This window comes from Oratosquilla oratoria, chromosome 40, assembly GCF_046742065.1.
Source record: "Oratosquilla oratoria isolate Oo_2021 chromosome 40, ASM4674206v1, whole genome shotgun sequence".
Lineage (NCBI taxonomy): Eukaryota > Metazoa > Arthropoda > Malacostraca > Stomatopoda > Squillidae > Oratosquilla > Oratosquilla oratoria.
This window is the reverse complement of record NC_134816.1, coordinates 33,638,942-33,655,784: the sequence shown is the minus strand read 5'-3', so window position 1 is coordinate 33,655,784 and position 16,843 is coordinate 33,638,942. Positions and strand designations below refer to the sequence as shown.

The 16,843-nt window shown below is 38.9% G+C and overlaps 1 protein-coding gene across 2 annotated transcripts in view; it reads right to left on the bottom strand.

The window, feature by feature from the left end:
• LOC143020767 (PDF receptor-like) overlaps positions 1-16,843 on the bottom strand; it is a 555,568-nt gene that overhangs the window by 19,730 nt on the left and 518,995 nt on the right. For both annotated transcript variants that reach the window (XM_076177503.1, XM_076177504.1), the window contains exon 7: positions 8,624-8,786. In XM_076177503.1, the coding sequence (XP_076033618.1) occupies positions 8,624-8,786 (163 nt within the window). The remainder of the gene's footprint in view (positions 1-8,623; positions 8,787-16,843) is intronic.

The following is a 16,843-nucleotide window of genomic DNA, read 5'->3' as shown; positions in this document are numbered from 1 at the left end:
GGTGATGAAGTCCAGGAATTGTGATCACATAAAGTAGTCTCGTAACATATCATCTGATTCGGTAAAAAAGAAGATTAACACCAATCACGCTGGTGAGCTAGAATCTCAAGCTAACCTGCACTTGTAGTCGTTTCTTATGTTAATATCAAATGGTTTATAACGAAGATTAATTCCACCAGGGACTTAAAGATGACCTAAGCTAGTGGAGTGAGTGTTTACGCAACCCAGAAAGCAGATAGAACTTAGATAACATCTTTTTAGAAAAAAAAATTAATGCGAGGGAGACTCAGGGGTGCTAGTGAGTCCTGACCTTAAATCCAGGAAACAGTGTATTAATACTAGATATAGAGATAGCAAACCATAGGTAGTTATCAAACTCAATCTGGCGTTAGTTAGACCCATCCTTGACTAAGCGCACACTTTTGATCTCCGTTCTATAGGATACATATTAATTCACTAGAATTAGTACAGAGGAAAATGATCAAAATTATAAATGGGCTTAGAAATTTGCTTTACAATGACAGGCGTAGGCAAATTAATTTACAATCTCAAAAGACGCAGATTGCTGGGTGATCTAATAAAGGTGTTCAAGTGGGTCACAAATTTTAACAAGAGTGATGTAGACAAGGTCATCATACTTAGTCAACAGAGCAGGATTCGCAACTAATAAATTAAACTGGAGAATTTTAGATTTAAGAAGGAAATGAGCAATAATTTGTTTATCAATAGAGTGGTTAACGAATTGAATAGACTCAGTAACAATGTAGTGAACGCTGAAACTACAGATTGCTTTAAGAGAACGTTAGATAACTTTATAGATTGGGATGACAAGTGGTAATGGACATGGAACTACCTAGTGTAGCCTTTATGGTCTTTTGCAGTCTCCTTCATTCTTATGTCTTTGTTTTTAGTATATCCATAGGGATGGACAATGATAAGATATTTGAACTAGTTTGCTAATGAATGCTAATGTTAACAAATGCTAATGTTAGTAATGCTAATCAAAATAAAGGAGATCAGTGACCTAAACTGCTGAACTCGCCGCTGGTCGGGCTACTGACGAGCAAGGTGACCTAAAGCTTGTGTGCTACAAGGAGTCTGTTCAGGCTGTGGCAGACGTCATGATTTACTACTCACCATTCTGCTAAATCAACAATAGTACATGCCTCTCTCTCTCTCTCTCTCTCTCTCTCTCTCTCTCTCTCTCTCTCTCTCTCTCTCTCTCTCTCTCTCTCTTGTTTTCCATATATGTGTTGTTTGATTTTTTTGGATTCTGCTGTACAGTACAATGAGATTTTTTTTTGGGGGGTGACGATAACAACAATTTGAATAACTTCTATGACACATGCGCAGCTTCCTCCCATGTTTTCCACGCCGAGGTATCACGGATGAGAAAGATGGGATGGGGTGGATAATCGTTGCTATAATCCTGAGAAATTATACACATTTTATTATAGAGCTCCTATTTCTATATACATACGTATACCAAAAGCTTTTTTCCCCCTTACAAGGGAGGCAGCCAAAAAACAAAGGCATAGAAACCACTCCCACCCATTCCATCCCCTACATACTACACTTCCCTCCACCCTCTTCCCTCCCTCTTATCTTAGCACCTCTTGGATGACGGGTCATCCCTGCATCTTCTCCACTACCCTGGGTCAGAAGCAATGTCGCAAGATACAGCACATCCACAGCAAGGCCGCTTTATTAAATCGGCGACCCCCCCTCTCCGTCCCCTCATGCAGAAAAGGACGCAGCCCTTTTACTATATACAACAAATGAAAAGAAAAAGATCAAATAACACATAGACGAGAAATAAAAGAGAAAAGGGATGTACTAAGGTTGATTTGGCACGACATGTACCATACCCTCAACGGACTACTCCTTGGGGCGAACAGACTATAGTAGTCACAGTTGCCTGATAATGTCTAGTTGTTTCTCTCCTCAGAGAGAGAAATGTCGGTGAATTGCCTGCGACGAAATAGAATACAAATACAATAGACAATGGAGAGTCAATGTTCCTCTCGACTACATCCAAACTGTGTTGTCATCACATGACAGGAATGGACAGACGGGTGATAAAGAATCGGACAAAATATTTGTTCATTTTTCTGGGATCGAAACAGCATCATGTACCTCATTTCAACGGAACCAGTGAAATCCAGGATCACTTTATGGCAACACATCCAGCCCACCAACAGGAAATATTACCATAAAACGATTCTAACTTTTCTGAAACCCTTGAAACGAAGCATCGTATTTGAAACGGACTACGAGCTTTATCGCGTGTCAAGCTTCCTTGAAATACGACCTTACTGCGTTGTACGAACCAAACACGACATTGACGGTCTTGTGACACTTTATGACACTTTACAAGGTCCACGTGACACACATGGTGACACGTGAACCTTTCGCTTGAATGCTGTCCCCTCGCTGATATCTCCAACTGATCGGCAAGGTGTCAGAACAAGCCGACGTCAAGTGTCAACCAACTTGACTAACAACGGAACCAAGAACAACATCCTGGGTGATATAAAACGAGGCGCCTACGCCGGGAGGCGCTGAGTATCTGCCGCCAAAACCCTCACTTCTCTCTTGCCATACACTTGGGTGACTCTTTGGGGCAGGTGACAGTCACTGCTGGGAATGGAAGAGCACTACGGATTTCGAACCCACAACAAAGCGATTACGAGACCAGCACGCTTCCTATAGTAGCAATGTTTCAAGATAAGAATAAAGCCAGATCACAGTCTGAGGCTCAGACTTCCTGAGTGCCTTATAACCTAGAGAGAAAACAAAAATAGAAACGGAGATGGAGACTAAAATAAAAATAATATTGAGGCAGAGAGGCTTAAAGAAAGAGACAGATATAGAAACTAAGATATGGAGATAAAAGTAGAAATAGAGAGATATAGAGATTGATATAAAGAGAGAGGCAAATACAGAGATAGATATAAAGGTAGAGATAAAAAGGTATAGAGATTGAAATACAAATAGGGATGGAGATGAAGACGGATATAAAGATATAAAGCCATAGAAATTAAAACACGGATACAAGAATAGATGTAGAGAAAGAATAAGAAATGATAGAAATACTGTAGAAACAGATCTACAGATAGAGACTGAGATAGGAATATAGATATAGAGATAGAAGATAAAAGTGGAGATAGAGGTAAGGCTATAGATATAGATGCAGATAAAAACATTGAGGTAGAGAGAGACAGGGATAGAAATATTGACATAGAGATAGGATGATAGAGGTAGAGACAGAGATAGGAATATAGATATAATCACGAGAGAAAGAGGTAGAGATGAAGATGGAGATATAAAGATATAGAGATAGAGGTAGAAATAGTGGAAGAGATGGAAATGAAGTTAGAGACGGAGATAGGGATGGGAGAGATAGATGGAGAGAGAGAGAGAGAGAGAGAGAGAGAGAGAGAGAGAGAGAGAGAGAGAGAGAGAGAGAGAGAGAGAGAGAGAGAGAGAGAGTCTAAACGTACACTAGCTAATGCCAGAGACCCTTTTCATCTTCTTAGACAACCTCCTGGGAGGGAGAAGGAAGACCTTTCCGAGATGCGGCCTTTCGTCCCTCCTCAGCTCGACGACGCCTCGATCACGTCCAACAGACTCGTCCTGATGATCTTCGGAAGGCGGGGAGGGAGCATTGTTCCCAACAGGTATTGGAAATCGGAGGCTAAGGGAGGAGAAAGTGGGGGGGGGAGAACGGGGAAATGGGGAGAAGGGGAGAGGAGAGAAGGAAAGGGGGAGAGCGGGGAGAAGAGGGGGAAATCGAAAATTTTGATGAAACCATCTCCATGAGGAATTCTGCAGACCAGGATATTGTACTGCGTTTCCTAGAACTCCGGATGATGGTAATATTTATTTCTGAAATTCTTGAAAAAAAAAAAAAATCCACGTTTTTCCATATCCGAAGGTTTATATACGAAGACAGATACGACACATATTGCAGCGCAAAAAAATACAAGATGAAATAAAATGAACAAAATTAGAAAAGATTCATGGTAAAACATCGCAGATATAATCATAAAACAACGTCATACAACATTAAAGCGAATGAGGATAAAGTTGAATAGAATATTGTATGCAAAATTATTATACTTGCGTTTCTTTGTAATGATAACAGGTTACCTCTGCAGTGCATTTGATATTGTTGGAAATTGTATATGTATATATGTGTGCGCGAGTGTGTATGTTATGGAATAAATAATTCGTGACAGTGATGTATATGTATATGTCTGAGCTCTCATCCGGGAATTCGGGAGGATAAGAGCTGTCCATCACTAATCTAACATGTGATCCAATACCGCAGTGAATTGTAACATATGCATATATGCATATATACATGTTCGTGAAGCGTGGCAGGAGATTCTCTTTCGAGCATGTTCTGTTAAAAACGATGGCAGAAGATTTAGAAATTAAATTCTTTTGTAAGCTTTCTAGCTTTCGGAATGTAGATTTCTGTGGAAAGGAGAGGGGAAGAATTAAAGTTCCAGTGGTCATTGGGGACTTATATTGATAATATTTATCACACAATACAGGAAATAAAGCAAAAAAACAAAATACAGTAGAATAAACCATAACAATAGCGATCCAAAAATCTACAAACCTAATAACCCCCTTGGCCCATGATTAGTCAAATATCAACACCTACGTACAAGTTGGCTAAAAATTTAAATGATCTCATGACCCCAATTATTTCGAACAGATTAAGCTTGCCATTGTCCCACGAGTTCCTGAACCTGGTAAAATACGCTACCGGCAGAGGAAAAATAACCTAATTAGATGCCACTTCACTGTTTACTAATATTCCCGTTGACAGACCTATAAACCTTATCTGTGATAAAGTATACAGAAGTTGGCCTGACCTGGACTAGACACACCTAAAAACTATCTCCCCTCTCTACCCCAGACGTGCACAAAAGTTATCTCCTTTCGCTGTCCACCAGGGGAAGCTTTACCAACAAACGGATGGAGTTGCTATGGGTTCCCCTTAGGGGTTCTATATGCTATTTTTTCATGGGCTCAGTAGTCGATTTTAGTCGATTTGCAATTTACTGGAGATACATTGGTGATATTCTTGTCTAAACTGTTTTCCACCAAGACCTTGAAACCTTGAGGAGGAAGCTCATGGAAGTGTCGGGGATTGAATTCACTGCCGAGTATAATGAAAGTGGGTCCCCCCCCCTCTTCGTGGATGTCCTCCTCAAAAGACTAATTTCTCCTTTGTTTCTAGTGTTTATGCGAAAGACACCAACCCAATGCTATGCATGAGTAAATAAAGCGAGTGCCCCCCAAAATACAGAGAATCCACCATAAATACCCTTTTAAAAGAGGTCTTTCCTATTGTTCATATTGACCGGACACCCAGAAGGATATTGACAAGGTCCTCCAACTACTCATCAATAATGATTACTCTAACAGCGTGGTCCAAGCTACATTTAGAAGAGCTATTGGCACTTGGCACCAAGAACCTCACCACACTGACACAGAACAAGACAAGAAGGAACTACTCACCGCATAAGCCCCACTTGTCCAACAAGTATAAAGATAATGAAAAAATATTGAAAAATATTATTTAAAAAAAATGTGACCCCCTACGAAAGAAGGCGATAAATTATCACTCATAATTTATTACAGGGGAAGACATGTTCTCTAATTCTGAGAAAGAGTACCGCACCAAATCCTCATTGATTTCGTCAATCCCACGTAGTGTACAAATTCACTTGCCCAGAGGAGGACTATACGCTCCTATCTACCTAAGTGGGGAAGACAACTGCCACCCTGTCCAGACGACTCATCCTCCACCTTTAACAAGAGGGACCTAAACACCACCTTTGGACTCACAATAGACACCATCTCGACAGGGAAACCATGACAAGTAATACGGAAATTGTCGCAAAGGAGATGGACCTCCAACGCCTGACCATCTTGCACGCCTGACCTGCAAACAATGTCCAAGCTAATGATTTACCTACAAGGAAAGAGCCCTAAATTCAGAGAACACCTACACACAAGCACCCCACGAAGGCTCAGAATACACACAAACACTCCACAGAGGCACAAAAATCATGCCTATGACGATCAACAAAATGCCGCCAGTTAAGCTGAGGAGAGCCAAGCGTGACCTCTCCAAGATTAGTCTTACTTCGTATATATAAACAGATCACTCGTTTGCAAATCTATATTCCAACTGAGAGTGCAGAACGATCTACAAGACGTCTTGGCTTATTCTATTGGGTGTTGTTTTTTGCTTTATTTTCTGTATTGTATGTTCAATACTGTCAATATAAATCCCCAGTATCTATTGGAAATTTACTTTTTCCCCATTCCTTTCCCCAGAAATCTACTTTTCGAAACACACGTATACACACACACACTAAAGTACATATACATTTGTGCACATTTGCATATGCAAACATAGAAACATAAAAACATACATGCATGTATACACACACGCGCACATACACATATAGTTTCACATTATCACACACACACGCACACACACACACACACACACACACACACACACACACACACACACACACACACACACACACACACACGCGCGCGCGCGCGCGCGCGGTGGCGCAGTTGGTAGAACGCTGAGCTGCCACGAAAGTGGCCCGCAGCTCCTGGTTCGAATCCTGCCCAGGGCCGAAATTATTTCGGTACTGCTGCGCTTCGGGTCGTTACTCTGACTCTCGTGGGCGGGGAGTTGGGTGTGTGTGTGTGTGAAAGGTCATAGCATTACCCATAGATCGGACCTACGAGCTCTGAGCTCTCTTCCGGGAGGGAAATAGCTGTCGATCACGAGTCCAACACGTGATCCAAAGACCAAGTGAATACACACACACACACACACACACACACACACACACACACACACACACACACACACACACACACACACACACACACACACACACACACACACACACACACACACACACACACACACACACACACATTCATACATATATTCACTTATGTGCATTTGCACATGCGCATATAAACGCATATACACTTTTACATCTACATACATACATATACGCACACACACACACACATACACACAAATACTTACATATGTACACAAGTATACACATGAACACACAGTGTGAAAGGGGAATATTCAAGAGCTTTCAGCCATTAGTCACATTTGAATTCAATATTCATTTTCCGCGAACGAATAGTAATTGAAAAAGATCTTGTTTCGTTTTTGTCCCTCGGAATGTTGAACTGACACGTGTTTTCCTCTCGTTCCAGCATAATTTGGTTTGTGATTGTTTCTGTGTATCTGGCCATGAAGCTACTACAGAACTCTACCAAAAAAAAAAAAAAAAAAATTAACACAGGAACTTATTTAGTATTTTTTTTCTCTATGTCTTTGAAACTCTTCCCCTCTCCCTTCTTCCCCAATTTTGACCCAACCCTCAACCTCACTCCGGAATCATAAAAAAAAAATAATAATAAACAAAAATATATATATAATAGTAACTCTTTTGTGGTTTCTGGACATACGTAGATGATTTCAGTCTACCGGAAGGGTTGATCTATCAACGATGATCTATTCTGGGAATCAGAAAGAAGTGCGGGACTCGAACCCACAACTAAACGAATGCAAGACCAGCACGCTTCCGAACGTTTCCGATTACATCGACAACGCACGTATACACAAATAAACACATACACACACATATACATATACGAACATACACACATATGCATATATACATATACGCACACACATCATTAATGATAAGTTAGTGAAATTACCAAATCCAGCCGTCATAGTGTCTCGAACTCGTGACATATGTGTGTAGGAGATTCATCTGTAACCACTGTGCCGCTTCAAGAGTTTTTACAAAAGGATCGGAACCTGTAACGAACTGAATGCAAGGGATCAAATCCGACCACATCTGCGGCTATTTGAAGAATGGCTGTAGCCACTAACTCAATATCTGTTCATATATCTATATACCTAGGGATTTTTCCCCCTTACAAGGGAGGTAGCCAAGTCAAAAGGCAAGTACACACTCCCACTCATTACATTCCCATCCACTACCCTTCATCCTCATCTTAGCTCCTCATGGATGACGGGTTATCCCTGTATCCCGTCCACTGCCCTGGGTCAGACCCAATGAAGCAAGACACAGCACATTCACAGCAAGGCCGCTTCACTGTGACCCCCCTTCTCCTTCTCCTTATGTATAAAAAGAGAAGACGGGGAGAAATCTCTTCGGGCTGCGTCAAAATATCATTCATATATAACCACTCCTCACCCCCATTGTCCCCCTTCCTTGCATCAGAGTATCATACATACACAGCTATTCTCCATTCACCCCCATCCCCTGCCTTCTCCCTTCTTTGCTCAACAGACATTACCCTCTTATTATATGATAATTAAATGAGTTTGATTTTGTTTTCTTTATTCTAAATTCACTTTCAAAGGATACGAATGTCATGTACCATACAAATGAATCAGAAACTATTATGGTATGTATTCATGTATTTGTGTAAAATGTCCAAACTATGATCTTATTCTATAATATACTATTATGCTCGTGACCTTATCTTTATCTTGAGCTTGATAACTCACCGTATTATCGATGCCTTGTCTGGAAGAGTTGTTGGTGTTGACGTCATTGATATGACCTCGAATGATGGCCTGGTCAATGTAGAGGACGAGACGAATAAGAACCTGGATCACCATCGCCACAAACAAGTTCCTGTGGATCCTTGTGCGATTATTCTTCAAACTCCTGAAGAAGAAAATAAAAGAGAATAAGTTAACCAAACTGGCCTGTTCGTTTAGCTAATTGTTTTTACCTAAGCTTCTGAGATCGCGTCTCATACTTCAATAATTAATGTGTGTGTGTGTGTGTGTGTGTGTGTGTGTGCGCGCGCGTGTATGTGTGTATGCGTGTGTGTGTGTGTGTGTATGTGTTAGCGTGTGTGTGAATATATGTGCATATGCGCGTGCGCGTACGCGCGCGTTTTCAGCCTCCCAAGCTTAATCCTCTAATTTCTGACAAACTTTCATAATTTCATTCTCATTAACGTCAGGTAATTCAATTCAGATTAAAGAAATCCAAGGGCGCTAAGAGTTTAATCCTAATCTGAGGAATAAAACTTCACATCTCCCTTTGCTCCCGAATCTGCGTTAAGATTCCCCAATCCCATTCTGAGGGATTATACTCCAATGCTTCCTTTACCCCTTCCAAGCCAGTCTTGGGAAGGACAAATCTTTCACTCAGCACCTCGAAGCCAATGGCCCTCTCCCTTCTTTTACTTCATTTCCTCCCTCATGAATCGTCAACATTTGTGTGTCTCCCCTTCATTTGTTCTCATAAGCCCCCCAGACCCCAGATCCCTCCCCCCACAAAAAAGAAGAAAAATTATTATAAATGATGGGGAAGAAAAACTCTGCTTTATCGAAAAAAACTACAATCATAATTATCCTCTGTCAGGACAGAGTGATTGAATTTCTTTTTTATTCATATTCCCTACACTTATACATACATACATATACCAAAGGCTTTTTCCCCCTTACACGGGGAATATATGTATATATGTATAAACATATATATATATATATATATATATATATATATATATATATATGATGGCGTGATTTTTTAGAACATGGAAAAGTAGATATTTTGAATTATTTCTTGGCTTTCACGCTGTAGCAGTCTTGATGGCGGCTTACCATCAAACGATCTAACGTCATGTCAATGATTCAGTCTCCAAAAGTTCAGTTCAAGCAATCTTGGTTCCGTGATTTATCTATTCACCTATTTCAATTTTATCTATCGTTTTCATATACAATACATCTTTTCTTGAATTCTTTTTGTTTTTCTTTTTTTCTTTTTCCTCTACTCTTAAATACACCGCTAAGAGATTGATTTAGTGTTGGGTTGGATACCAACGGGCAGCACTACACAAAAATGCTTTTAAAGAGTATCACCATTAGAATCAACACTATTGTGACATAAGTTTGTCAGTGTCAAGTAACAAGCTTATCCATTGTAACGAAGGACTAGAGCACTGCATGCAAATATCGTTCTGCGAAAATAAGGCACCGCAAATATTTTCATTTTCCTATCTGTCTGTTCATTCATTCAATTGTATATTCATTATTTTTATAAAAAAAAATTATATTCATCTACTTACCTGATTACTCGTTTTCTTCTTTAATTCTGTTTCTTATTTTTCGTGCACAATTAATTATTTCTTGATTTCACACAGATGAAGGCATGCCCTGTTTGATATCTTTCTATGGAAAGCCTGTTTTGATGCTGACTGGGTGATTTGGCAACACTGTGATTATTTGTATTTGGGTGATTTAGCATTAGCATGTTTGTTTGTGTGCAGACGTTTATGGTTAAATGTTTGAATTGGCTATGCGATGTTTACCTCTTTGTCTATTTATGTTTCATATCACTCAAACAATGCCAAACCCGTCCACACAAAACTAGACCACTCTGTATATACAAGCAATTACAATAAATTCATCGTTTTACGACCTACAACAGACAATCTGTTGTAACGAATTTTGGGAATTAATCTCTGGCGCATTTCCCTCCTTTTTGAGAGCTTTAACTTGTCTGTGGAGGTCACTGGTGCGAATGGAATTCTATTTTCTGTCGCATGACACAACGTAGAACCAGACACTATTATTTGAAAAAAAAAACAGCACTCGACACCAACATAAGTCTCACCCAAAAAATATGGATTCCATTGCAAGCTTCTACCTATCTTTGTGACTGTCTTGGAACAAAACGCCATAGAAATCCTTAAATTTTGCTCAGTAATATGAACGAGGCATTTTACACACTGCTTCACAACGACAACAGCGTCACATAAAGACGACAATATCGTTCTTAAATATATTCCTAGACGCTCGGCTGCAACATAATTCTCATAAAAAATAACTCACGTATGCATCACACCTTTATGATAATCAACCTTATGACATGAGCCCATAGGGAACATATGACCTGGCTCTTTTATTATAAAATCCAGTCTTTGAAAACCTTCCTGGACTCAAAGGAATGGCGTGATTCTTCCTTTGGAATGGAACGCCTTCGGCTTCGTCTCTGGTCCTCTCCACCTCTCTCCCCTCCCCTCCCCTCCTACCCTCTCTATGCTGATTATGATAACTCAGTTTTACATCATGAACTCCCTTGTTCAGGGTGAAGGGTACGGTGACAACGAAAAGATTTTGGTTTTTAGCGGATGGGGATAATTGTTCAATGTGGATGTCGTTTCTAACACCTGTGCCTTGACCAAGGTTCGAACCCACACGTTTGGCCTTTTTTATAAAGAATTACAAAGGATGAGCGTGCCGACAGGAGACCATTTGGTCCATAACTAGGTCGGATGTGGCAAATAGATAAATAAGTAGATGAATGAATAGAATAAATAGATAATGACAAATAAAACAAACAGAAAGATAACAATCACTTATAATGAATAATGAATAAATAAATATAGAAAATAAACAGATGAATAATAATAAATGAATAAGTAATAATAAATGAATAAAATAAAACAAAATACATGGCAGGCGTTACAGCAATATTAAAATTTCGAACTGTAGCAGACATTTGCGAGGGATCTAGAAGACAAAAGGTAGGCCACGATTTTCTTGTAGTAACGTACGCGGATGAAGCTGAGATACTAACTTCTTTACTGTCTAATGTTGGCTTACACGTGGCTTATGACTCTGGTCGGAAAATTAAGGGCGCAGTGAGAGGTAAAGAACAAAGAACCATCAACAAGGACAGCGTTGTTTACAGCATACCGTGTGGTGGATGTTCTGCTGTTATATTATGGTGAGACGTGTAGGGGACTTGCAAAAAGGATAGGAGAGCACAAAAATGACCTACGGCTCCACAGAACCTCCAACTTCTTAGTGGTGCACGCAGAGTCGCAGAGACACCTTCCTGAATGGGAGAATGCTCGCCCTCTCCGCATGGGGCATGGAAAGAGAATGAGGAAACTAGTGGAAGCCGTACACATCGTTTCAGGAGAGGCCACCAACCACAGAGAAGGGTTTACCAACATGTCACTGGTCGTAACCAGGGTGGTTCTCGGCAAAAACGCGGATCAATCAGCATGCACCATTGTAAGACATCCTGCAAGATGATCTGCTATGAGGGTATATATAACGATGTTCTGTATTACTCTGTTACTCTGAAGAAGACGTAAAGTCGGAACGTTAGATTACATTAGTGCTCCTGTTTCAACTTGGGCTTCCTTACCACCTTTTCCACACACACACACACACACACACACACACACACACACACACACACACACACACACACACACACACACACACACACACACACACACACACACACACACACACACACACACACACACACACATATATATATATATATATATATATATATAAGATTAGCGTGATACGTGCTTATATCACAAGAGCCTTTAAAATTTCTTCCAATTGTCTCCTTCTCCACCAAGAACTAAATAGAGTAAAACAAATTCTAACTAATAATGGATTCACCATGACAGACATTGACAAAAAGATTAAAATTAATTTGGAAAAAACCAATAGCAACAATATCAAAGTAGATAATAAGGTGAATAATTTTTTTTTACCAAAATACAATGTCCCCTGCTTATAAAACAGATGAAAAAGTACTAAAAGACATAATATACAAGAACTGTAAGCCCATAAAACAAGAGGATAATCAGAATTTAATCATTTATTACCGCAATCCAAGAACTTCGTCTCTTGTTATGAAAAATAATATGATTGCCACTAGAGACAAATTAAAACAAAACCACGTTGTGTATAAGTACTCATGCAATATTAACAAAGACGGTGTGCTTTGCAACGATGAGTACATAGGCCACACAACGCAAACATTATCACAGAGGCTGACATTTAACATGCAAAACGGTCCTATAAAAAATCACATCACAAAAACACATAACACTATCATATCACGAGACCAACTAAGCGAAAACACGATCATAATTTCAAAAACCAACGAAATAAGAAAACTGAAATGTCTGGGGGCAGTTTTGATAAGAAACCATATGCCAAGTATCAACATCCAGCAAAACATGTGCGGACATTTGGAACTTTTCGTAGCACCCCGCGTCATGCCATGAAGATGAAAAGTCCTGTAACACTCATGAACCACCATCTCTCCTAGTATTCCATCTTTTGTAATTTTTGTATTTATAAGCATGTATGTATCTTTAAAGATAAAATTTACTAAAAGATGCCTAAGGTATAGGCGAAACGTCGTAATGATATAGTTTTCATTTCCACAATGGACTCGATCAGAAATGCTATCTATCATCTACCGAATTCTAAGAAGAGAATAATTAGAAGAATTGAAAGTGTTAAGAAAAAGATCACGAACGCTGAGTATGCTGTGATATTTAATAGAAAATGTTTCGATGAAAACCTGCTCCCTAAATTCACTAATATATATATATGTGTATATATATATATATATATATATACATATATATATATTTATATATATACATATATGTATATATATATGACATATGTACATATATATATGTATATATACTGTATACATATATACATATATACATATATATATATGTATATATATATATATATATATACATATATATATATAAAGATAAAGATGAGGACAGACATTATATGCATACTGGAATTATATCAGAGACTTAAGACGCCTGAGGGAGTGGATGGGGGAAAGGGGGGGGTAATGTACTTGGTGGTGTAATATTTTGTTCGAAATTGTGCACGAATTACCTGAGGATTAGTCTAAAGCCTTTAATCCAATCTCTTGGGCTATACGAGATTTAATCCTTTTCTTAGTTCATCTCTGAGGATTCGAAAACGGTCCATCTAGAGAGAAAGCGGCGGCGTCTTTGTTTGGCGATGTGACGTTACCAGTGGTTGATGGTGTAAGGTAATAATCATAATCATTCTTTTTATTTTTGATAAATTTTTTCTATTATATTTTGCTGGTGTGAGGTAATATTTTTTTATCATTTTTATTTTTTTATAATATTCTTTTTTTCTTTCGCCTTTAATATTTCTTCCTCAATACGGAGGTAAACAATACTTATTTGAACCAAAAAATAAAAAATTCTCTTCAGTTGAGGGTAAGATGCTCGTCTGGGACGGAGTGGTGATAGCCTAAATGACCCCATCCACGGTACGATTTGGTCTTCAGGCCACCGGACAGGTTTGGTCGGATCCGACCAGATTGGATAGTATGTGTCGGTCTTACAGACCAAAATCAATACACACACGATCCAATCTGGTCGGAATCGACCAGATCTATCCGGCGGCCTGAAGATCAGATCGTACCGTGTATGGGGACCATAAGACTTCTTGTCGAGGTTTGCCTTCCAGTTGAATAAAATCGCCTGACAACACTCAGCGAATATATACCATGCGTCTCCGTACGTGTATCTTACGATGGTAGGTTCGAATCCCGCACTCCTCTCCGATTCCCAGCAGTTTCTGTTTATTTGCCCCAAACAGTCCCCCGAGCGTATAGTGCAAAGGTGACGGCTTCGGCCGCAGCTACTCAGCGACTTCTGGCGTAGATTTATCTTTTTTTTTTTTTTCTTTCTTCGTCGTTTTGATGGAGGTAATTCCAGACTCACAAAGGAATGTTGACGAAGGTCCAAAACCACCAGTCATTATATCAATATACCAGTCACTATACCAAGGCACCAGTCACTATATCAAAATATACCAGTCACTGTGCCAAGACACCAGTCACTTTACCGGCTTACCACTCACTATACAAAAATATGTCACTATACCACAAGACCCTAACTATACCAAAATGACAGTTATTATAAAAAAAATCTTTATGTCAAAATACCAGTCACTCTACCAATGTACCAGTCACTGTACCAACGTACTAGTCACTATACCAAAATATCAGTCTTTATACCAACATACTAATCACTACATAAAAATACCAGTCACTATACCAAGATAACAGTCACTAACCCAAAACACTAGTCAATATTAAAAAATACCAGTCAGCATACCAAAATACCAGTTACTAGGGAAACATAATAATTGGCAGAGGAAGCTTGATCCAGCTCCAATAAAACGTTCAATCTGACATTTGAACCTTTTATAAAACATGAAAATTGTCACATAGATTGATTCCATGCAGTGGAGTTCTGTATTGGATATATGTGAAGTCTCTAATTACATACATGGAATCATTTGCCCCAAAGAGAACGAGAATATGTGGGGGCCGGTTTTTTTTTATTAGAATTATTCAGTTGAATATGGGTTCATGAGTTGTAATTTTATGTCGATGTCCTGTGAGTTTTAGTTTTGTGAGTTTATTCCTTGTTCACGTTATTTTTTTGGCTTCCTGCATGTTCTCTGTGAGTTGTTGTCTTTTTTATCCAATTGAGTATGGGCACATGTCTTGTGAGTATATATCCTGTTAGTTTTTGTCTTGTAAACTTATGTCCAGTGAGTTTTTGTTTTGTGAGTTAATCTTTTATTCATTTTACACTTGTGAGTTCTTGCATTTTCTCTGTGAGCTATTTTTTTCCTCAATTGATTTTTATTATAATTATTATTATTAAGTTGAATATGAGTTCATGACTTTTGGTTTCATGTCTTACAAACTTGATGTCCTGTGAGTTTTAGTCTAGTGAGTTTATTCCTTGTTTACTTTATCTTGTTGGCTTCCTGCATGTTCTCTGTGAGCTGTTGTCTTTTTTATCCAATTGAGTTTGAGCATATGTCTTGTGAGTCTATCTTCTATTAGCTTTTGTTTTGTAAACTTATGTTCTGTACGTTTTTGGTTTGTGGGTAAATATTTTGTTCATTTTACTCTTTTGAGTTCTTGCATTTTGTCTGTGAGCTGTTGTCTTTTTTGTCCAATTGAGTATGAGATTATATCTTGTGAGTCTGTCAGTTCTTGTTTTGTAAACTTATGTCCTGTGAGTTTTTTGTTAGTAAGTTTCTTGTTCATTAAACTTTAGTGAGTTCTTGTAGTTTCGTTGTCTTTTTTGTTTAATTGAGTATGAGCTTATATCTTGTGAGTCTGTCATTTCTTGTTTTGTAAACTTATGTCCTGTGAGTTTTTTTTTGTCGGTAAATTTCTTGTTCATTAAATTCTTGTGAGTTCTTGTAGTTTCGCTGTCTTTTTTTTATCCAATTGAGTATGAGCTTGTATCTTGTGAGTCTGTCAGTTCTTGTCTTGTAAACATATGTCCTGTGAGTTTTTGTTTTGTGAGTTTATTTCTTGTTCATTTTACTATTGTGAGTTTTTTCGTGGTCCCTCGGGTCAGAATCAGTATAGTTCAACAAACGTATATTGAACAAACGTTTGTTCATATGAACATATATATTCTTACACTCTATGTTCATTCTAAGAATTTTAGGCCCTTTTCACACTAGTAGTCTGAGCATTACGGAAACAGCGGCGGTACCGCATAGTCAAGGAAAAATTGCACGGTTGTGTGTGAACGCCTCTATTGACTTACATTGTAATTGAACTGCCTCGGTTTAAACAAAGGCGGCTGAAACCGCTAGTGTGAACAGGGGATTAATGTGACGGGAAACAGAGTGAAAATACCCCAGCTACGTATATTGAACAAATGATTGTTCAAATATGTGTTTATTCTTGCACCCTGTGTTCAATCTAAGAGCTTCCCAGTGATAGAAAAGAGAGGGAGGGAGGGAGGGAGAGAGAGAGAGAGAGAGAGAGAGAGAGAGAGAGAGAGAGAGAGAAAGAGAGAGAGAGAAGCACAATAATTCTTTTGCGAAAGAGCTTTC